The 23,893-nt window shown below is 36.4% G+C and overlaps 3 protein-coding genes and 1 non-coding gene across 6 annotated transcripts; all 4 read right to left on the reverse strand.

Moving 5' to 3' along the window:
- Window positions 1-4,662: 4,662 nt before the first annotated feature.
- Window positions 4,663-6,701, reverse strand: LOC149042465 (uncharacterized). 3 transcript variants are annotated; one of them, XR_016188703.1, is made up of 2 exons: window positions 6,374-6,701; window positions 4,663-5,041 (listed from the first exon to the last, which is right to left on the reverse strand). XR_016188703.1 is itself a non-coding variant. In XM_089213343.1 (2 exons), the coding sequence occupies exons 1-2, from the start codon at window positions 6,444-6,446 to the stop codon at window positions 4,737-4,739; spliced, it is 381 nt and encodes a 126-aa protein (XP_089069469.1). In that variant the 5' UTR covers window positions 6,447-6,701; the 3' UTR covers window positions 4,663-4,736. The 3 variants fall into 3 exon arrangements, 1 of the variants encoding a protein (XP_089069469.1); XR_016188702.1 differs by having other exon boundaries at window positions 4,663-5,071; XM_089213343.1 differs by having other exon boundaries at window positions 4,663-5,044.
- Window positions 6,702-7,978: 1,277 nt separating this feature from the next.
- On the reverse strand, window positions 7,979-11,057 carry LOC149042466 (putative skeletal organic matrix protein 5; the record flags this gene model as incomplete). Its single annotated transcript, XM_089213345.1, has 4 exons — window positions 7,979-8,980; window positions 9,533-9,659; window positions 9,879-9,918; window positions 10,919-11,057. Coding segments are annotated over 4 exons (840 nt in total), but the record flags the coding sequence as incomplete, so codon positions are not given.
- Window positions 11,037-14,661, reverse strand: LOC149042467 (uncharacterized). Its single transcript, XM_089213341.1, has 3 exons — window positions 14,014-14,661; window positions 11,965-12,230; window positions 11,037-11,343 (listed from the first exon to the last, which is right to left on the reverse strand). The coding sequence occupies exons 1-3, from the start codon at window positions 14,111-14,113 to the stop codon at window positions 11,185-11,187; spliced, it is 525 nt and encodes a 174-aa protein (XP_089069467.1). The 5' UTR covers window positions 14,114-14,661; the 3' UTR covers window positions 11,037-11,184.
- Window positions 14,662-14,743: 82 nt separating this feature from the next.
- LOC113685198 (uncharacterized) lies at window positions 14,744-23,893 on the reverse strand. The gene is made up of 4 exons (XR_016188707.1): window positions 23,070-23,893; window positions 21,244-21,360; window positions 15,337-15,620; window positions 14,744-15,258 (listed from the first exon to the last, which is right to left on the reverse strand). It is a non-coding gene; the product is annotated as an uncharacterized LOC113685198 (transcript).

The following is a 23,893-nucleotide window of genomic DNA, read 5'->3' on the forward strand; positions in this document are numbered from 1 at the left end:
GACTAAAACACCCCTTATTTGATTAAGAATAATGAAAGTAAACAGTGAATATCGGTTTTCAATTCCTCATGGATGCTACTAGGCTTTACTTTAACTGAGAAATTTGCAATCGCCCACCTCAGCTCTCTGTCTCCCATGCTGTAAGAAGCACAAGAAAAAAGTTTATGATAGTGAGTCTTGGCTGAGACAAGAAGAATCAGAGAAGAATCTACGGTCCCCAGAGACGCCACTTTTAAACACGACAACTAAGGTAAATTGAATTAAGTGGTATTTTTTTTATTGAAAACTATCGTTCAGATTATAAAATACGCGAATAACTCTCTCCACCGATTTTTTCTTACATTCTGTTAATCAAAAGTTTCGATAATTTAAAGGCTTTCTTGTTGGACGTCTTAATAGTAACAGTTTCCAGGATCCAAGGGGAGCAAAAGAGAGAACAATTTTTGGTGTAGTTAGGTAAGGCGACATGCCGGCTTTATACTTCTTCCGGCGTGATAACGATAATGATGACAACAATGGGTAAAAAGCACCGTCAGCTAATGATGACGATTATCATAGTTATAAACAAATCTCAGTTATAGTCCTGAAAAAATCTCAGGGGGTCCTTTGAACCATCCACTTCATCTCGCCAGAAGTTAAAGTTGCCTACACTCATTCTAAGGTTCGTGCGATTTTAAGACGAATTTTCAATTCCGGTGTGTTGCACGTACGACTTTTAATAGTAAAAAACCTGCACGCGCCATAACTTAAAAGAACGTGTCAGCGGAATGAATCAAATCTGTATCATTTTGCATACATTCTTGGGAACAGCAAAAATTACTTAGAACAAACATTCTAAGTATAGTGTTCATTCCGTGCAATGGGGCATAAATAAAAGGTTCTGGTGGAAAAGACACCTTATTTTATACCACCGATGACAAGTAAAAAGGTTATATGGTTACCCCAGTTAAAAATATATTGATAACTCTATTAATTAATACCAGTTCTAATTTAAAGGAGAAAGTTACGAGAATCAAAGAAAAGTTGTCTGCACCACGAAGTATGCCTTCACTGTTTAGACTGATAGTCCTAAAGCTTTTTAAGCATGTATTCGAATATCTTATGACGATAGGCCCGCCACCCACCCCAACCCGCGCTATACTGTTCTCACTCAGCGGCTGGTTAGCGATCACGTTTATGAGGTAAACAAACCGATCGATTCCTGATCACCGTTCTTGTCGATCAGAAAATCAAAATACCAGCGTGATATTGCCGCGAAGATGAAGCAGTTATGTTATTTGATTTGTACTTCACATTCGAGTCGAAGCTTGGGTGGCACAGGTTATTTCTTACGGTGGAACCGACGAGGGGAATTCGAACACTAGTTATAGTGTTTGAATTGTTGGAAGAAATGGTCGCATGGAGATGGTAAGTTTACCGAACAATTTCAAATTTTGCCGCTTGAATTGAAAGTAAAGTTTATTTGAATTGCTTTCGTATGTATTTCTGACGGTTTTAGATCTACCTGCTTGATTTATATCGGTTACGCTTCATGTTGACAAGTCCCTCAAAATGGCGGCCAAACTTGGAGACTGCTGAAAATTAGGTAAGTTCACGGAGTGATAAAGTTCTCGTAAAGGTCGGGCCGCAAAGTTTTTTTCTGTAGTTACCTTTTCTATGGCACGTACTTCCTAGCTATGTTAGTTGGATCAGTTAAGAACGCCTCACTTTTTCAAAAATTAACTTTGAATTTGATCGGTTTTGGCGTGTGTGATTTAGACGAACCGATAAGGTGTCATTCAAGTCTTCCTGTTTCCTTCATTGAAACGTGATGTTTACGAAAGTCGCCTTGATAGATAAGATAGAGTTAATATACATGGCTGTGGTATTTGTTTTTTGCTGAGTTCCGTAGTTTTTTGTTAATTTTCCTCCAAAGTTGTACGAAATTAAAGTCTTGAAAAGTGTTACGACAAGCCTTCGCTCGAGTGAAATTTAATTTCCGTAAAACTCTGAAAAATAAAGAGATCCGATGAAACCGATTGTGGTTTTAGTATAGGTACATGAATGTCTTACAACACACGAGAAACGAGCGAAATCCGTGTCTCAAGCAAAATCGACCGGACCACTCTTACAGAGACACTCTCTTAAGAGGCTGTCTCTCTTGTTTCCACCCGGTCAATTTTGCGTCAAAAATAATTTTGCCTGAAACTATGTCAACAGAAACACTTTACCTAGGAAAGAACTAAATTAGATTTGGTTTGATTCGAAATAATTTTCTGACTGCACTAGGGGCCATAATTATTTCCTAGTCCGTAGGGACCGTCGCAACGTCTCGAAAATTGAAAAATAGGCATATTTTGTAACATTGTAAAATATTTGATTCGCATAGTTAAGCCACAGAATTTATATCAGATTGCTTAAAAACCTTTCTAGTTTGCCAAGAAAGTTAGAATTTGCCCTCTCAATATATTTGAAAAGGCGAATTTTAGCATATTCTGACCACTAGAAATCGCCATCGGCCGATGGCCGTAAATAACCTTGATTTAGACGTTAAGTTTTGGGATTTGGGACCTGGTTGACGATTCTATCCTACACAGCCGTTAAGTTTAGACCTTTATAGGCAAAAATATGCAAAAACCCCTGTACGTTTTCGATTTTTCAAAAGTTATGACCGTTTGAATCAGCACATGTACGAGCATTCGCGATTTTTTCGCCTACACCAAAATCGAACCATTGGAGCAGATTTCGTCATAAATACAGCTTACCCGCTTTGCAGCCCGGCTTCGTGGCTCACTTTAGAATTTTTCTAATAACCAAATTGGTGAAATCCATGATAACTTCAACAAATAGCTAGGTATTGCCTTCGAAAAGTAGGCGGCATCCATCGTGATTCGTGGTATCAAAACAAATGTCGGAATTGGCCACATTTCGCGGTGAATCACCCGTCATCTTTTCAGAGCTGAATTTTTTCCAAAATCAGAATATAACTCTCCAGAAATGAAGGTTTTAGGCTTCTGAAGTGAAGAAATAATCGCTTAAATTTAGATCCAGTTCGATGTTATGCTGTTCTCACAAAGATCCGCACAAAAGAGAAGACCGCTGATAGCTTGTGCCGTACGTTGTGCGGGATGGTTTTGTTTGGTATCCCAATGTAATATTCGAAGAGAAAAATTTTGGATGAAAAGAATAAATGCTTTTACCTGGAGTTTGATATCATATAATTAATAAATCAATTTCAAATATCCTGAGCTTGCTTCTCTCGGTTCCGCGTCGATTGTGTCTACAGAACAGCAACCTGTCAATAGCCGGAGAAATCGGCTACCAACGCGTTAAAAACTTGACAAATGCTTCGTATGAACAGATGTTATAAGTGTTGCTTTTGGTAAATTTTCAATCGATTTCATCAAAACATTTCACTGACTACTAGATGTTATAATATATTACACTATAACAACGCCGTCAGAACTTGATATCGAAAGTAAAGGTAGTTTGTATCTATAGAGCATATCCTACACTTTCAGCCACCGTATAAGACATTGTTTAAGTAAGTCTACTGAGAAACACACTGACAATCACTAATCACGTCCGACAGTTTGTCTATGAGGATCTGTTTTTTGTCTCTCAATTTTACAGGGATCTCAAAATGACTACAGATGGCTCTCAACAAAACCACATTGAATTTCTGAAGTGTGTTACTGTGGTAACGTTCACAGAGGTCCTATGTATCGTAGCAGATTGGATGTGAGACGTTGATCTCTATGTTAACTTTGTCTACCATATCTTGTCTCTCGGAATTTTCCTGGACGCATTGGATATCTTCCTCCTCATCCAGCGATATCCCGATCACACCCTGATCTTTTCGCCGCATTGCTGCTAGCCGGGAGAAAAAGCTCTGAACTTGGCTCTTTGTCAGCCACTGTTCTCTAGTGAACAAACGTGCATTTGATTCATTTTTCGCATTTCGCATGTCCACTGCAACTTGGGCGGTGTCTGCCTTTCGCCCAGTTCTTTCTCCAAGTGTAAACCGTGTCGTTAGGTATTCTTTTACCTTTTCTGAAAATTTAACGCTGCCTCTTGGTTTGCTTACGGCCCATCCTGTTCGTAGAGACGAGTGTGGCGAAGTATCCACGGGAGAAGTGAGTGGTGTACTGGAATCTAACGAACAGCTCGAACACTCGATACCAGCGGTATCTATAGACGAGAACTTAGGGGCCCAGTCCCTTTTGATTGCATCATACTGCTGACTGTATGCTTTCCAACGTCCAGGTGCAGCTCCAGCTGCGAAAAGGTTTCGAACACTTCAATGCATCTAAACACAGAGCATTCAAACAATGGCGTTGTACTCTCTGTTTCCTTGCTGCCCTTTGAACGACGCTAGACCACACGCTTTTCAGGAGGATCATAAAACCCTTGAGATTCTATGGTTTGAAGGGACGTTTGACCTTGGTGCTTGATATAAATTACGTCATATGGAATGTACTTCTCTTTACCGATGCCATAACATTTCCATACTCTTAGACCGATATCTCCAAATTCGAAGTTGTGGAAGCTACTGAAAAAGCTCAATCTTATTTATACAGAGAGTGTTCTTTGATTCGTCTACTATGCTTACTGCAGCTGTTGTTCCCTTCACTGGGTGTTTCGTCAATGCGTGTCCTCTGTCCAGAACAAATTCTCCTTCTCTGCACGTTGGAAAATGTACAAAGAATCACATGGATAATCATAAATCATAATCATAAATCATATGCATAAAAATGTTAGGATGTAAAGCAGTCAAGAAGTTTGAAAATGACTCTTGCCTCTGATCCGTGGTAAAAGGAATCGTACTCGCCAACAAGGTCGTCTATGTTTCCTTCATGAGTAACATCATTCAACTCACATTTATGTGTTTCATTGTCCCCACTCGGTTGTTTTAGGAGATTATAACTGACACAGTTTGGCTCCATGAAACACCGTATCTTACACAATACTCTATCCTTGACATCATCGATTTGAATCACGTGATTTATCAGGCGTTGACCGTCAAATGCTTTAGTGGGCTTGAATTCCAAATAACGGCAGTCTTCTGGGTCAAAATGATATTTCGTCATTACTTTGTGGGAGAAGATAAAATTGGTACCCGCCGAGAAACAAAAAGGAAGAAAAAGATATGAATTAATAATGATTCCACTTGGAGTATTGTGAAACACAGAAAATTGGTATTGGTTTGGCGCTCTCTACATATCAAGATTTAACTAATGGATCAGATTAAAAGATAAAAAAAAATACCCTTTAAGATCGTACACTACCAACACTCAACAAACAATGTCTCGAGAAGCCAGGCCATGACACGTCTCATATCATGGTCAAATGTTCGGCGTGCTGTCAGCAGGCAGCAATGTTGGAAGGATTGTGCGTGCGAAAAGAAACATGAAAATAGCGAATTCTAGTCAAATTAAGATATTTTTTCATCGTTTTTTCATTCTTATTCATTGATTGATTTATTTTTGGCGAAGGAGTGACGGAGGAAATATGCAATTCTCTGAGCCTAAAGCCTCTAAGAGAGGAAGAATATTTGTTTTCTGACGGCAGCAAGCGTGAGGTCCAAATGGCTGGATATTGGCCGAGTTCCTTCTTTTTGCGTTTTACGGAACTTGGCTTCCTGTCAGTTCATGAAAACGCAAGAAAACAACGAGGCTAATATCCAGCCATCTTGAATGCCATTTGTGTTTGCAACACAATAAACCCACGGTTGTCATTTATGTTTTCTTTAGTTTGACTGTCTTCTGCTGCTTTTTGCGACTCCATCGCCGACATTGTCCAAAAGTTACAAACTTTGTTAGTCCGCTCCACGCACTTTTTTCCTTGCCCGGGATCAAAGCGGACAAGAATCAGAACACAGCATTCGCTTCATATTGCCCACGAGCGCTGCCAGTCATGTTTTAGTCTTGTGATAGCCAAACTGATTTTAACTTCAGCTTGTTCTTGAAGAGATTTTTTTCTCATGCCCCCATGCTGAAATCACGTAATTAACTTAAATAAATTTTATGCAAAAGAGAAATAGAGGCAAAAAAATTGCTTAACATTGTTTTTTTGGTGGAAGTTACGAGGTAGGTTTGGTACACCAGCCATCAGAAAGTCGAAAAACTTGCCTGTGAAATGTTTCAACCATTCGACTACAAAAAAGTTTTAATTTTTTTTATAAAGTTCACTTTGTAGAAATAATTAAAAAGTATATGTCCAAAGGTCCCCGCTAAATCGAAACTGACCGAGAATTCGCATCGCGTTTTAGTTCAAGAACCTACTCAAATAATGATACTTGAAAAAAAACACCCCAACTAAAAAAAATAAATAAAAAAAAGCAGTAAATATTTTTAGAATTTGGTGGCTTTTGGGTAGGATAAAAGCTACCAACCTTCTGAGAAGACGGCATCGAGCATCACAGAACGGAGGAGCGGCAAAATAACACAAGTCAAAAGGAAATTCATGTCAAAAAGCCATTCACAGATTTTATCCGGAGCTGTAGAGACTAAGAGCTATGCACTGTAAAGGTAGCCCTCTATTAACTAGGATCTATGATACTTGCAACTTAGTGTTTCTCAGCCAACTTAAGTTCCAGATGTCTTACTCTCAAGGCATTCATTCTCAACAATGGCTTGATAAACAAAAATGATAATAAATTTGTTGCAAAAGCATTCAGAACAATTTATTTTGAATAATACAACTCTGTTGTGGAAATTGATAATCTCCCTGCATTTTTACAATTGAACTTTAACTCGAAGTTAATTGAAAACGATATGATATTGTTAACATTATAATCGAAAACGTCATAAATACTGATGATGCTATTTTTCGTTTAAGCATATTAGAAAAACCTAAGATCCGATGAAATCCATACCTGTTACATTTTCCGAAAATGTAAATGTTCTATTTGTTATTAGTTTGCCTATCACAAGACCAGAAGAATAAAAAGTGAAAAGAAAGAAGCTTTTTCTCTGTTCCCTGCAGTTCATAAGCCCCGTAATATTATTTTCTGCATGATGCAAAACTATAAACAAACGCTAATTCCCGTCGAAAAAAGGACTTACAAAAAAATGTTTCATTGGAAAAATCTTTGCTTAATATTGATTTTTTTTTTTGGTGGCAGTTACGTGAAAATAATAACTCCCTTAGATTTTCATTAAAAAAAAATTAAAAAGAATACTCCTTCTTTTGTTTTCTTTTGTCCACGGCTTTCAAATCTATCTTCAGTTTAAAGGAGACCACGAAATCAATATTTAATTACAAGAAGATAAAAAGAAAAATGAAACAAATGCGATGGCTGAAAACCCAGCAAGGAAAAGGCGCGGTTGAGGTTGGGGAGATGTAAACGAAAGACATATTACGAACTTGCCACCTTTAAGCCAAATTTTTCAAAGCTCCCTCGTATTAACCAAGTTATCTCAATAGCTTCTTTAATACAAGCTTAAAAGAGACGTTGTAGCTATCAATCTTGATAATAGGGGTCCATATTCCATTCCCACATCCTACATCCCCGTGACAGATAACAGGATTTGGTGTTCAGTCGATATGGAGCGTAACGAAGACGCTCAGTTTATCGAAGATAAACGACTAAAAAAATAGGAAATCAGTCGCTAAATCAATAGAAAAACGGGATTGAATTAAACTAGGATCATCTTTCCCCTCTTTTTCTTTCCTTAAAATCTTTAACACTCGATGCGAGATGAACTTTGTCGTTTATTTCAAAATATAGCGCTTACCTTTGTTTGTCAGCTTCCTTAAAGTTCGAAACCGCAACTGCAGATAAAATAAAAAATATATTTCACGGGAACTATGGAACTTTATCAAAGTTTTCGAAGTCCCATTTAAAAGTTTGATGTATTTATCAATTTTTTTTACTTGATTTAGCGTAATTAAAACATAAATGAAACTATAAAACGATAGCATAGCAATTGATATAAAGCGAGTGTCTAAGTATATTACAATCAAAGCAACGACACATAGAAATACTTCATAATCGTTTAATTCTTCTTATTTTTTATTTTTTCTTGCTAACATGTATAAAATTCATCACAATTACATATCATGAGCACCGAGAGAAAATGAGTTTTGGTGAATTCATGTATGATAATTATGATTTATTCTTTTCGCTTTTTGTTAAGAATTCAATTAATGAAAACGTTAAAACCTGCCTCTTTTAGGGCCTACAAAAAGATTTTATTCTGTTGACTCGTAACTCGAGTAACTGCTAGCTATCGGTATGTACATCTGCTACTCTCATCATGATCCACTTATTTCCAGTGAGTGCATCTCCTGAATATTACTTGACACAAATGAAAGTGTTATATAAGTTTGTGTGATAATCTGTACAGATAACTAGTATGTATTGATGTATGCCTTCATATTTTGATTAGCACTGTTATTTTTGTAAGTGAAGGTAGTGATAAGGATGTTCTTCATCACTCAGTACACGTGCACTTTTTGCCTATTACTGTACCAAGATGTACCCCATGGCTTTAATGAACCTGGGCCCATTATCAAGACGGCTTTTGTCTGCAACGATTCCACACGTGTTGTTGTCATCATGTGGCCCTCCTGTACCAAACCCGATTCTGGTATCAACATCATTACAGTTATCTGCATTGTTGGTGACAAAACCGATCCTTGCCTTAGCAGCCTTAAACTCCCAAAAAGCTGTCAATGGGTAAAGATTGAACCCTTCTCTGTTACAGTAGCTCTGGGAGGAGGCCTTTGGACCAATCAGAGACCTCCATGTGTCACGACCCAAAACTGTCGGGCGGTATTTTCCGTCAGCGATCAGTGAGTACAGAGAGTCGGCTTCCATATTAATAACAATGAATCTGAGCTCTTGGTCGATCTTCATACCGAGACAGATCTTGGAAAATGATGTACTCCAGTAGGTTGGTAACTTGGTCTCCACTGTGTCAAACCCTGTCTCTCCTCCAGGAAGATTGTATTCTATCTTGTTTCTCCAATAATCGGAATCGTAATGGAAAGTTCGCTGACCGGGAATAGACGAAATTTGCATTAAATAGAAATAAAAGAAGATAAAATCGTTCACACTCAACGACCAATAAGAGAACTAGATGGACACAACTGTCTGAAATGAAATATAAAGGCTGAGAGGGTAGCAGGAGTTTTATCTCCTTGAAAAGCAATTATTAATAAAAAGAAAACGGGTATTTTTAACGATTCATTGAACAGTAAGGCTCAAGGTCGCGTCATAGTTGTCTATTCACAATGTAGATAAGTCATCCATCCGAAATGATTTATAACTAGTTATATTACGACTTTTTAGCCGTTCAAAATAGTTGAAATAGCCACTTTGACTGAACTACCGTAAAGCAACCTCAAATGGCTAGCAACCTCCAATATCACCTTGAGCTTGAAGGAGACCACAAATATGTTGCAATGAGGTATGAAACGCAAACATGTTGGTGTGATGTTGATCTCAAAATTTTTGGAGATGCAAAAACAATAACACAAATCTTTTAATAATTTCCTTTGATACCCAAGCTAAAAATAGAAATCAAAAGAGTAAAGGATTAAATACCTTACTGCCATCAGTCTTCATAACAAGGGTCCATGTTCCATTTCCACATTCTGCATCCCCCACTTGACAGAAAACGGAAGTTGGTTTTGAGCCAATGTAGAGCGTAACAACGCCACTCCCGCTTAGTCTATCAAAGATAAAATAGCTGTTCAAATTCAATGGATCAAAAAATTCTTGCTAGTTTGATATACTACTTTTAAGATAGGGTCTTTAGTTGCAATATAAAGTAAAAATGAAAAAACTGCAACAGAATCGAATTTGAGAAAAATAACGTTCTTTTCTTTAATTTTTTTAAACTCTCGTTCCAAGATTAAGTTAAGCTTTCACTTCCTGATATAGCACTTACATTTTGCTCTCATAAGCTTCCTTGCAGCTTGAGATCGTAGCTACAAAAAAAAGAAGTCACGAAAGCTGTCAACAATATTACAGATTTCGCGATAACTGAGGAAAGTTATCATGCTCATATGTAGTTTTACTTTAACTCGAAGTAAATTGGAACCAATTGTTCTAGTACAGACGGAAAAAAAATTTCCTGAGCGAAAAAACAATGTCTAGTTATCCACAAATTCAGCTTTACAACTTCGTTATTCTTCGTCACGTAAGTACACAGCCTCAGTAACCTGCCTATTTTAATTATTGGAGGAATTCTGCTAATATATTTTAAGAATTGTATTACTGACAGAGTTATGCAAGTCAATTAACAAAACCTTGGGATTTAATTACCATAGACAAGAGAATATCAACTGGCATGAATTTGCAACTGAGGCAGAGTAATTTCTTTAGGATTTACTTGAGGGGCGCGTTCTATTAATATCATAATTGATTTTTTTTTTATTCAGAAATTTCCTCCAAATCTCTGATAAACCTATGAGTGACCTTACACTGATTTATAATGGTAATTAAACTGAGTGAAGTGCAATTTGGGCGCAGCACTCGTTCGATTTGAAATCACAAGTACGTTACATCCATTTTGAAATTGCTCAAATACAGGACTTGGTCAGTTCAAATATTTTATTGATGCAGTACTGAGCCGGTTTGAAATTTGATTCATCCATTTATTGGGGGGGGGGGGGGAAATAACAGTTTTGGAAACAAAAGTTGCAAAATTTGCCACGATACTCTTTTTCTTTCATTTTCCTGCAATTTGATTGTTTTCTTTAAAAAAAGCATTGAAATCTGATTGGTAGTTTTGTTTTTAGTGTGGCCTTCTCGTTGGCTGGAAAAAAGATCCGATTTAAAGCAAAAAATGATGCGATTCGTTAATAAATCGCATCAATTAGAGCCAATAAGATTACAGGGACCACCAGTGATTTCAAAATGGGTGTAATAAACACCATCTAGCATCTTTTTAAATGGATATAAATAAATCGATATAACCAAACTCACCTTTGCAAGTTCTTCCATCTTCAAAATAACCATATTTACATGAACAGTTGTACGATCCCCCGGTATTATTGCACACAGCATCAACACTGCAGTTGTGTGCTCCTGAAGCACACTCGTCGATATCTAAATATACATAATATTAATTCATCGTGTTACGTTGTTGTAAGCGTTATTATCTGAAAGTAAATTAATTTGATGTTTCATAGTTGAAACTGTTATCAATCCGAACATTGTGTTTCAATGAAGATCGGCTTACACTTAAGATCTTAAAGAGGAGAAAATGCGTATTCTGAAAATAATTCACGTTTACCTTCGTCGCAAGTCAAACCTTTGTATCCAACTGGACACATACACCGGTAACCTTTATCAGTAAAACCGCTTTGACATTTGGCGTTGTTCTTGCAAGGATTTGTGATACAAGCACTCTGCCGTGAAGAAAGCGATGAAAATGATGAAAACTATTCGTATAACTGATATAATGTGATAATATACAAAACAACAATAATGAAAATGATAACACTATGATAATGACAGTAATATGAATATGATGATGATGATGACGATGACAATGCTGATGATGATAATGACAATATCCTCGGAGCTATGTAATTTGAGATCCGCATGGAGCTGTTAAGAAAGACATCCATAGATTCCATAATGCAGATAAGAGCACGTTAGACCAATTTAGATTGTTTGTTAATTTCAGGTCTCAAGGCAATTCCCAGCTTTATCTTCTGTAAATTCTGCTTACATATGAACGTAAATAAGAGTAATATTTGAAAGAAGCAGCTCTCTGATGCTATTCTCTCCCTGATCAACAAAATTTATAAGCTAGAATGGTCTAGATATCACCCGCAACCTGATATTGTCGACTCATAAAGGTTATTCTTGTCAAAATTAAGTACTAAAGTATGGGGAAAAAACTTGGAATTGCAGCAAAAGCCAACTAAAGCAACAAGGTAAAAGAAAGAAGAAAAGATATAGTTAAAAACCGTTACTTTTGTCCACTTGACCATCGGTTAATTAAAAGTTGAATTGGCACTTACCTCTGCACCTCCAAAAATGTAACTTTGATCCTCAACCAGGTCGTCTTTGTTTCCCTCGTGAGTAGCGTTATTCAGTTCACATGTATACTTTCCATCATCTGCACGTGGTTGTTTTCCAAGATTATAACTGACACAGTATGGCTCCATGTAACAAAGTATCCCACAAAAGTCTCTCTCACTGACGTCTTCAACTCGAATCACGTGGTTTTTTAAGCGTTGACCATCAAATGCTTTAGCGGGCTTGAATATCAAAGAGCGGCATTGTCCTGGGTCAAAGTGATTTAGAAAAATTAAGTGACGTGGGCATCCTCATTCCACCATCGTAAAACTTATTATGACAACGTTATGGTCTAGACAAAAAGGAGCCATCGATCTCATTCCGTTGAGTTGTAAAAAAAGCGCCAGTAAGTTTAACATTTTGATCTACTAGCTGTTTTTTTTTAATCAGGGTTGATTCAAGAGATTATAAACTGTTGACTCGATTTGTGCCGAGCTCTTTACCCGACACTTAATTACCATTTCGCCTTTACGAACTACATCACAGAAACATAAAACATTCTCTTTATTTTCATATTACCTTATGTGCATTCAACCCCTATTTTCATCAGTGACTGGCTAATGAATGACGTGAGGCAACGTTGAAACGTTGTCAAAATATTTAAATTTTTTTTTTTAAAAAAACAGAGCTTTATATATTCTAATAATGTTCAAGCGTTAAAAAACGAATCACCTTGAAACACTTTTTGTGACTGAAGCCATACAATATTTGTTGATGTCACGAAATTTTTTCTTAACCAGGCCGGCAGATGTAAAATTTTTAAAAAAACAACAAAACGTCTCAGATTGTTTTTGAGCGTGTAGTTTAAGAAAATGAGCCTAACCCCCATTAAGCAGAATCGAATTCCAATCCAAGAAGTCAGTAATAGAAAGTCTCCTGTGAACAACAAGGAAAAGAACGATAGAAAATTTTAAGTTCGGTCAGCAAACAAAGAGATGGGTTATTCCCTTTGCTTGGAGGTCACAGCTTAATAATTCTGATTAAAAGTGGAAAGGTGAAGCTCTTAGAGGTGTCAGCTTTCCAATAACAAGAAAATAGTGGGAGTCAATACTCTACAAAATATTTGTTCTACGTCGTTCTCGATTATGCTTCGTGTTTTTTGAAGGAAACGACTTCGACATTTTGAAAGATTCACGCTGAGTTATGGTTAGTGAAATTCTTCTTCTGCTTCTTTTGTTTTTTTTGTTTTTTTTTTCTTGTTTTTGTCTTTTCTGACTTGGTTTCTTTTTTTTTTTTTTTGACGGACGGCGGTATGAGATCTAATCCCAAGTTTTCTTTTAAGCCTCGGAGTTCCAAGGGCACTTGATAGCTCGGTCATGATTCGGAAAACGTCACCGGTATAACATTTTTGATGATTTTTTACGGAGGAAACCACACTATGCTTAGCTCTAACTCTTACCCCAAATCAGCCGAGTTCACTTGTGTCTATACATGGGGAGATTTTACACTCATTTTCAATCAATCACCCGAGATAGTTTGAAAAATTGCTGTCAACAAACTCTACTCTTACCGTCCTCGCCAGAACGTACCATATGTAGAACTGAGATTGTTGAATTCAGTTCAAGGTTTTAGTTAAAGTTGAAAGTTCGTGAGAAAGAGTGAATGCAACTGATGAATTCTTCTCCACATAACATTATGACGATGAGCTGATTCGAAAGAACTTAATATCTTTCTCCTTAGGTAAAAGAGAAGTGAAAGGAAGATAACTGATTTGGGTTGTTCCTTTAGGGCTGTCCTCAAAAAAGTTCAAGAAAAATAGATAATTTTAGAACTTTGAATATACCTCAATAATTTCTTATTTAAGAATCTTTTTTGAGTAAATGCCCCAAATTTCGGATTGAAATGCACAAGCTTAGAATCTAGGTCCAGTTCGCCGCGAGACCAAAACTGATATAAAAACTTGCTACTTGCATCGCATCCTTCATTGCATCACCTTCCAAATCATGACACAAGATGAAATAGTCGGGGTGGGTCAAATTAAAGTTACTAACCTTCTGAGGAGAGGACTCTATTCAGTGCGGAAAAAAAAAATAGTAAAATGCAACGGATGCAAAAAGAATACATGACACGACGCCACTGCACGCAGAACATTGAGTCTTTCAATGCTGAAAGCCTCTTCACGGTAAATGCAACAAACTGGATCTTATGTCATTGTGAATTAACTGAGTTTATTTTGGCCCAAGATGGAGGAGCGGCCAGGTGTCTTTCTCCTGTGTCATAAATTCTTAATGATAACAAAAGAAAAAAAAATTGAAAACTTACTCTTGAAATTAAAATTGCTGGGTTGAACAATATATTTAGGTTCATTTCCGCTAATCAAGTTTAGAATGTCAAAAAACATACGGAGTGGTTTAATTTGAATACATGTTTGCTGTAGATTTCTTTTAATCTGAACGATTTTTGACAGACTTGGCTCTCGCCTAGTTATTGTTTACACAATGAATAAAAACGTTGATTACCCTCACTGTTATAGCTATTCCATTCATGCCGACTTGCTGTGAGGTAATGAAGTATTCAAAGAAGTTATTCATAACGTGAGAAGACTAATTTCTATGAAAATCAACATTTCTAACTGCTCCACGTTTGTCTGAAGTATGCTACTGATATAGGAAGAAGAGGATTCTGGCGTTTGCCATTTTCCGGTCTTATTTCTTTATGGAGATTAAGTTGTCACGTTAGAAACAAGTCTCAAAAGCTGCCAAGTGACGTCAAGGGAAAGCCTATTACACTTTTATCCTTAAAACAGGTGATAATGAAGCTAATCATGATACCAATTATGATAACAATGAAAAATACGAGGAAAATAATACATAGACTTTTTTTCCCTCTGAAATATGCTATTTGTGCCTTTTTTCTTCTTTGAAAATGATTTGACAAAACAGAATTTTAGCTTTACGGTAAATGGTGCGACCTTGGGTTATGACATGGACTGTTGTCGGTAGTGACTACTCCTACAGTCATTGCTAAAGTCAAAAGTCCTTCTCAGGAATACGCTCATCTGGACGATCAAACTACACCATCACATTATTAGCTTTAAAGAAAAGTAGAAACAAAGCCACTGATGATAAAAAGAAACAATAACAATGAAAATGAAGATTAAGAAAACAAAATTTTAACCTACCTTTTTCACTAAACATTCCCTCCAGATCTTCACAGAAAAATTTAAAAGCATATACGGAGTGCATCGACTGAACGCAAACTCCACCGCTTTGAAATGTCTTGAAATAATAAGACGACTAATAAAACAAGCAGAGAAAATTTTTGTGAGATAATTTAAGGCGAAACGGTACCTGACCATACAAACAATTCCTTACCCTAATGAAATAATGATGTGAACTTTTGTTTTGTTTGTACTCTATGGGCTTGCTGTACTTATCAGACGATAATAACTCACACCACAGTTTTCCTTCGGCTGCCAAGTTAAAAGAAATGCATGAGGGGTGGTAGAGGCATTTGAAGATACACTCAAAGTCGTCGTAAACCATGATTAATTCAATGTGAGGAACATTCAGGTACTGAAACTCGTCTACCAAGAACAGTCTCCGTTGGGAATTCTGACATAAAGCTGCATCCATATCCTTGTGTTCCAAATCTTTTGCTGCTGTCGATATAGATAGATCATGCGTCATGGCATTTGTGATGAATGCTATTATTTAGGTTTAATGTTTCTGATATTTTTTATCAAGGAATATACATTGAAATTGAGATTCAAAGATACAATGAGATAATGATATCATTCAGATGGGATACATTTTTCCTTTCTATTAAAAAAAAATATATGTATATATATATATATATATATACACATATATAGAGCATGCATATTAGATATATACTGCAGTTAGATATAGCTCTTTGGCATACAAAGCTTTGCTTTCATGTCCAAATTGAACACTCTACTAGGATGAGTCATTGCTGCTAGCATTATGCATGCTCACTAGTTTTTCTAGTTTGAGCACTCTGGCATGGCTAAGATGATCCCACATATGTGAGATCACTTGGGGTGGCTATATGGTCTTACCTCCATCCTAGCATCAGTACTGCACTGATGAGGCCCAGAAGGCCGAAACAGTACTGTCTGCAGTTAGTTATATATATAACTAACTGCAGACAGTACTGTTTCGGCCTTCTGGGCCTCATCAGTGCAGTGCTGATGCTAGGATGGAGGTAAGACCATATAGCCACGCCAAGTGATCTCACATACGTGGGATCATCTAAGCCATGCCAGAGTGCTCAAACTAGAAAAACTAGTGAGCATGCATAATATATATATATATATATATATATATATATATATATATATATATAACCACAATGAACTATCTTCATCCCAACGTGCAATGTGTCTATGTAAACTTGAAGAAAACTCGCATCATATACAACCAATTTCATATGGTTCAAATTAGCTGATGATAAAGCGTCGATAGGAGTTCACATATTCTATATCGTATCAAGAACAGCTGATCAAATTCAAAGACAGTGCCATTTGTTTAGTATCTCAACTATCCATAAAAAAAGATATCTTGAAACAATAGCTTTAGAGCCAAACAATGGCTTATTAATTCACGGGGGAAATTCAAGCATAGCCGATTACTGCACGAGCGCGAGATTTGAATATTTAGCGAAAGCGCGTTTATGTCAAATCTTTCCCTGGGGAGGAGTAGGGAGTTACTTTCTGTTCAAGGTCACTTGCTACTCAGGGAGGGTCGGTCAAGACACAGAATGTCGCAACTGAGAGACTAACAAAGAGTGGTGAAACCAAATGAAATTTGTGTGAATGGTCACGAATGAAACTTGTTTGAATTAAACTCGTTCCGTGAAACTGACAAAATCGCATCACCATCGCAAACAAAAAAATCGCTCGTGTAACCGCGGCTTTAGAACAGGGTCTTGGTTTGCGTTTGTTGCGCACTGATATTGACAAAGTTTTTCATCCTCTGGAAGAAAGAACAAACAAAAGACAAAAACCGAGATGAATTTGAATCCTTTGAGAGATGAATGACCGAACGCCGCTGAAGGTCATGTACCGTAAAGATGGCATCTGATTTTCCAGACGGCAAGATTTGTGAGACAAGATAAGAAGTGCATTGTCTTTTCACTCTTCTGATCTCAAACGACATTTTCCACCGACGTTCTTTATTACATTACGGCTTATTCTCGAATACATGTCGGAACATATGGATGCTCGTTACTCGCATTTATTCCCATCGATGTCGACAAACTGTTTTCAAAAATGAAAAATTTTGAAAGGAAACCCAAAAAGAAACCATCTAATGACAACGCAAATGCTTACTCAGTATTTAAACCGCGGGCGAATTAGTTATTTAATGCCATATGCACTTAGCGCAAAAAAGCAGCAATATTCTTGATATCGATCAATTCTCATGATACACGCGGCCGCTTCATGAGAAACGATTGAAACAATAGATGGTTATTTTCTCACGTCCCTGATAAAGATTATTAAATTAAATTAAATTCCGCGCACACCACCAGAGTTTTCACTGAAAGACTAAAGTAGAACGACAACCCGCAAATATCACTGATTTTTTCAGTCCAGCGATTTAACTCGGCGTTATTCTTAATTCCTAAGAAGTATTTTCCCAAACGCCATTTCTTTCTTCTATTTTGTTTTACGTTACGACTAAAACTATCACCTCTCTGTTAAAAGCCCCGCGCGCTGCCAATGTTCTCACTGCAAGACTAAATTAGAACATTAACCTTTAAATATCATTTTCCAATCCAACCACTTAAGTTGAGCGTTTTTTAATTCCTAAGTGGTATTTTCCAAAACACAGAATTTTCTTCTCTTTTCTTTACGTTACTTGAGTGAAAGCGTGATAGTATTAAGACTAGCGCTTCTTTGATAAGAGCCGCGCTATCGACCAATGCTTTTATTGTTTTAAGACTAAATTAGAATGACCACATTGATCCTTTTTTTCCTTCTCTGTTTAGTTGGTAGTATATAGGTAAACACATTGCTTTACAAGGACACCACTGTAACAGAAAATGCATACGGAAAAGAAATTCAGCGATTAACTTGAGAAGAAAATCTCACACTTTGAATCTCTTTTTTACAATCTCGAAGTAAATCTGTAAACTACAATAAAAAGTATCGAAACTTTCGTATGCTTTTTTTTTTCTGAAACGATTATGTTCTGTTTCGCTGCAGCTGTTCTCCTATCTAAAGTTTCGTTGATTAAAATATCGCTTATTACAGAATCTTCATTTCGATTCAATTATCTGAACAATTGCAATGAAAATGGATAAAGGTTTCTTTAATCTCATAGGTTCCTCTTCACTTAAAAAGGTCAAACACGTCAGTCGTACATGTTAAATTTTCTTACTTTTTAATTAACTCAAGACTTTTGAAGTCAGTTTAATTTCATATTTGACCAACACCAATGTGTGTGGCTTGAAGTCCGCAGAAATTTCTTTAATCTAAAATCAACTTTGACTTAAAAATATATGTATTTTCCTATTATCACTCTCTATGGAACCGTTACATTATCCGCTAACCTTCTATTCCACAAAATAAGACACCATTCTCTCCATCTATGCGTATGTTACCTTTAGAAACTAGTATACATACTGAAATTACTAACCGTTAGACCTGACAGCCCTGAGTATCATCAGGAAAAAAAAAGCAGATCCAAAGGAAAGACATGTCATAAAGTCAGGGAGACAACTCTTTTCAGTCGCACAGTACGGTAGAAAATTGAACGTGTCTGTGTTTGTTTCACCGTTTTACCGCATCCTCCCACCCTTTGAACCACTATTGCCGACAGTTTTGTGTTGTAATTTCCATGAAAAAATAATATTGTCTAAGATATTTAGCAAATATTTAATAAAATTAATTTTTCGGAAAAGATTGGAAGGACAGCTAATCCAGTGAACCACAATCTAACATACTTTCCCATTTCGACGGCTCCTTTTGATCAACTAGTTTATGATCAAAAACCAACGATCAAACTGACAGTTTCTATATTGCCCCTTCAACTCTTTCGACGAACTAATAAATGTACGTCAAACCCTTCGCAGACAAGCAAAACAGAACAAAATACCCGTCTCTAATTCAACGGTTATACCTCACAACAAACGCACAGAATATTAAAAACAGTATACATATTAACTTAAACAACACAGTAGTTAGAAACCAAGGATGAAAAGTGTCAAACGGCCTGTGTGGATGTTGAACAGGCCGCATGACTAGTGTTGCTCTTTCATTGCCTCAATTTTTCTTTTTTTGTCATTCATTTTTATTCAATTTTTTCTTATTCACACATGGCCATCTGATTTTTTTGTTTATTTTTTGGGCGACGTGGTACATCCTATAATATGCTGAAGATAACGTGAGTTCCTTTTACCCTTTTTCAACTATTAATCTTTTTAAATAATAGAGATCCCCTAAGAACAAAAGTGGCGTGCACTCTTCGAAGTTAACACATATCTGACAATGGTTTTCAGAAAAGACTGGATGGAAACAACCAGATTTTACTGCTACTTGCTCAAATTTCATAGAGGTATATATGTCGTACGTAAATATATATATATATATATATATATATATATATATATATATATTTTTTTTTTTTTTAATTATCCTTTTACTATTGATATGGAAAACACATCGCAGCAACGATCTATTAAAGCCAGTTTTACCTAATCTTTAGAAATATATTACATGATGATTTATTTTTCTCCTCACGGTGTTTATATTAATGCTGCGTAATGTACATCGCAAAAAAAGGGTACCCTGTGCTTTGATGTCTTGAGGATTCATGCCCGACTTAAGTTAAAATTCATGGTTGTCTTTAACCTAACCAATATGTAGCCCATGGTTTTGATGTTTTTATCATCATTATCAGCTTTATGTCGAGCAACGTTTCCGCAAGTGTTTGTGTCATCGGGATACCCATCTGTATCAAATCCGATCCTGGAATCATAACTATTGTACTCGCCTTCATTGTTTACCAAGTACTCCAAGTCTTACTCTACTAAGCCAGCTTTTATGATTAAAACCCTCCTTGTTACATTTAAGCTGTAAAGAAGCCTCTGAATCAATAAGCCTCTTCCACCCATTACGACAAAGTGAGGTGTTGCGATGCTGTCCGTCAGCAATCAGAGAGTAGAGAGATTTCGCTGGCTTTTAAATCACAATGAAGCTAACGTTTTTTCCTATCTTCATACCGAGACAGAGTGTCTTCCTGTAGGTCGGTAACTTGGTCTCTTGTCAGTCAGACCCAGTCATGCACCCTGGAAGGTTGTAGCCATTTTCGTCTCTCCACAGTCGAGATGTGTAGTAAATGTTTTCTGATTGACTACGGAGTACGTTATGTATACCAACCACCATACCAAATAATTTTCTGGCAGGAATCATTGGCTTTTCTTTTTAATAGTTTTTCAGCAAAGTTATCAGGCGAGTAAAGTAATGCAAAAACGGAATGAAATAAATTTATTACTAACTCTACTACAATTCTTTCCATTTCCGTGGTATCCACTATTCCAAGGGTTTACAGATACAATCATGTGATCCCTTGGTATTGTTGCACACTGCAAACGGGCTACACTCGTGTCTTCCATCACCACATACATCAACATCTAACAATAATAAATTAACATATGAAACTACGTCGACCAAAAAATTGGCTTTAAATAAGACTGAAGTTTAGCTAGTGGTTTCTTCCAGGCTTGCAGAGGCATGCTCCTCACGTGCAGACATCAGTATCTTAAAACTGAGTCTTTATTCAAGTTTCCATGCAGAGCTGTTATCGATAATTGTTCTTTTTTTGTTATTTTTATTTTTATTCGAGCGTATTGGCGTCAATTTGTTACGAAGTAATGTATTTTTCAAAGTAGTAATTCGTGGTAGAGGAACTCAATTCTTTAAGACTTATGTTTAACTTTAATTGTTATCTTCGAAGAATAATTTGTCAAGTTATGCATCAATTTCAAAGGCCGCCAAGTCACTTCGAGGGATAGCCTAACACTTTAAGCATTAACATTGATTGTAATCAAGCTATAATGATAAAAATATATCGTCTCAAAACATATTATTTCTGCCTTTTATTTAAACTCGAAAATTACTTGCTAACACAAATTTTTGTTTAGCTCCAAATTTAACTCCAAAAACCAGGCAAGTGAAAAATAATGCTAATGGTCCGTAAAAAAGTAATTAACAATAATAGTGACAATGACGATGAAAACAACAAATTTTCACCCACCTTTTTCATAGAATTTCCCACTCAATCGTTTTCACAAAGGCATTCAAAGGCATTTAGTGAGTGTACCGACTCAATGGAAACTCTCCCGTTTTGAAATGGTTTGAAATAACAGGATGACTAAAAAAAAAAGAAGAGGATGTTTACTTAAGAAATCTTTTTGAAACGAAATGCTTGCTGATGATAGAATAAGTTCCTACCTTCGTGAAGAAGTGATGTGAACTCTTGTTTAGTTTTTATTCCTTGGGTTTGCTGTACTTATCAGACGATAATAACTCACAACACAATTTTCCTTCGGCGGCCAAGTTGAAAGAAATGCATGACGGGTGGTGAAGGCGTTTGAAGGTACACTCAAAGTCGTCGTAAACCATGATTAATTCAATGTGAGAAACATTCAGATATAGAAATTCTTCCACTGAGAAGAGTCTCTGTCGGGAATTCTGACATTAAGTTACAGCCATGTTTTTGGTTTCCACATAACTTCTTTTTATCGGTTTAGATTAATCGTATGTCAGTGCATTTTTTAATTCCTTGTTATTTTCGTTGTAATTCTGATCATCCTTATGAGAAAAAATGGGTGATCATAAACTCTTTTCCTTTTGAAAAACCACGACGTAAAATAGATCTTCTTCATCCCAATTTTTTCTCTACAATTTTTTTTTGAGTTAAACTTGACAGCGCAAGGTAGCTGTTAATCACGTGAATATATTTTAATTTGGTTTTGAAAGGTTACAAATTTTTATATTAAGTGTTGATAAAAATAGTAAACAGATACACACAGGGAGGAAAGAAAATTCTGTTCGAAATCTGAAAAGTAATTCTCACGTAACCTCAAGGTCGATTTCTTGATGTAACGCCGTAAGAAAAGTTACATCGAAACATTCGTTTCGACTGTGCTTGCTGAAACAAATGTGCCTTGTTTCACTACAGCGGTCTTCTTTGCTGAAGCTTTAAAAGAAATAAAAGAAAAGACTTGTAGCTTGATCGCATTGCGAAGTCCATCATTAACTGCACAGGGTCCATATCGTTCTGTGATTCCATCCACGACTAGCATTTTTTGAAACATTTCGCTGCCTCTTTAGTTTCTCGTCCTCGCCCTCATCTTCCTCATCGCTTCATACACTTTCGCTTTCCATCGAATCTCCGACAACGGTGGCTAAAATCTCTTCATCAGACATTTGCGGTGAAGTCGAGAGCTCGTTTTCCAGATTAAGCCAGTCTTCCACATCGCAAGCATTAGACATTTCCTCATTGTCAAGGTGCCGTACATGTTCCAACGTTTCGACCATGGACTCAGCGATATTATTAAGTCTTTTGAAAGGATTATTAAGTTTTTTGCGACTTTGAGTTTTCAAGATCACAACTAATTAATATTCATGATGAAATTGGGACCAGAGAAAAAAGTCCGGATAATTGAGGTTCGACTGTACTATCTTCACAAGAAATTGTTTGCAGAGGGGTCTTATATTAAAGAGACTGATTTCAGACGAGAAACTCGCAAAGAACAAAAAATCCAAGCCAAGAACAAAAATAAAAGCATCAGAAAAAGTCATTAATAACTAATTAAATTAAGATAGCTCACGCTAAAATGAATTAAGGGACTTAAAGACGTTTGTAAACTATAGCAAGTATTATAGCTAAAGTCAGCTAAAAGACCAATAAAGCCATTTTGCTATGGTACTAGATTTAAGAATTTCGTTTCTCAACCTTGTATTGTAATCATGAAGAATCACAATCAAAATACGTGACGTGATCCAAGTGCTAAGACGCCATTCTCTCGAATTATTTGTAAATTGATCATAAAACTTGGAAATACTGGACTTGCTTACCTTTAGACCAAACAGCCCTGGATATCATCACGACAATATAACAGATGGAAAGGATATGCATTAGGAGGAAGAACCCTTTGCTTTTGAACAGCATACTGGAAAACCGAATGTGCGTGGAGTTGCTACATGGTGTTACCATTCCTTCTTAACAAAAATCTGATGTCAGTACTGTGTAATAATTTTCTTCGAAACAAGAACCTAGTAGAGGATATTGAAAAAATATTTGAAAATATCAAAATTTCTGAAATGATCCACCGGAAAGACCGCCAATCCAGTGGACAACTGATATCAACACTTACTTCGTTGGCAATTTCGAAGGCGCTTCTAGATCGACACCTCTAAAAATTTAAAAACAACGAAAAAGCTGAGACTTACCTGATTCGCTTCAAGTTCTTACGATGAACAAATGACAGATGTCAGATTCTCTGCACGTAGATTGGCAATGACGGAAATGTCATCCCTTTCCCATTCAAATGAAACGCAAAACAACAAAAGAACGAAATATTAAAAAAATAGGATAAACATTGACACAAAACAAAAATATAGGTTGAAAAAAAAACTAGTTACATATATAAATATGACTTACAGTTATGATCGATTTGTCGAAAACATTGATTAAAAGTGCCTCATTGAACAACCTGGTAGATGTAACGTATGCACCAAATATGTTCTAAAGTGTAGGCTATGTGATTCTTCTATTACTTTAATTTTTCGTTCACGAAATATTGCTTTTCTAGATCCTAATTATTACCATCATTTCTTAATTGTGAAATTGATTGATTGAGAAAGCTGAAAACTAACACCAGTGATAATGGTAACTTGGC

The sequence above is a fragment of the Pocillopora damicornis genome, chromosome 7, assembly GCF_964200805.1.
Source record: "Pocillopora damicornis chromosome 7, jaPocDami1.2, whole genome shotgun sequence".
In the NCBI taxonomy this organism is placed as follows: domain Eukaryota; kingdom Metazoa; phylum Cnidaria; class Anthozoa; order Scleractinia; family Pocilloporidae; genus Pocillopora; species Pocillopora damicornis.

Bases quoted from the DNA above. Each gene is read 5' to 3' on its own strand.
- LOC149042465 (XM_089213343.1), bottom strand. From the start codon at position 6,446: ATGAATTTCCTTTTGACTTGTGTTATTTTGCCGCTCCTCCGTTCTGTG. The intron at 5,045-6,373 runs GTTGGTAGCTTT...ATTTTGACCCAG, and splicing joins CGATGCCGTCTTCTCAGAAG to AAGACTGCCGTTATTTGGAA.
- LOC149042467 (XM_089213341.1), bottom strand. From the start codon at position 14,113: ATGTTCTGCGTGCAGTGGCGTCGTGTCATGTATTCTTTTTGCATCCGT. The intron at 12,231-14,013 runs GTTAGTAACTTT...ACTTTGACCCAG, and splicing joins TAGAGTCCTCTCCTCAGAAG to GACAATGCCGCTCTTTGATA. The intron at 11,344-11,964 runs GTAAGTGCCAAT...TCTTCACGGCAG, and splicing joins ACATTTTTGGAGGTGCAGAG to AGTGCTTGTATCACAAATCC.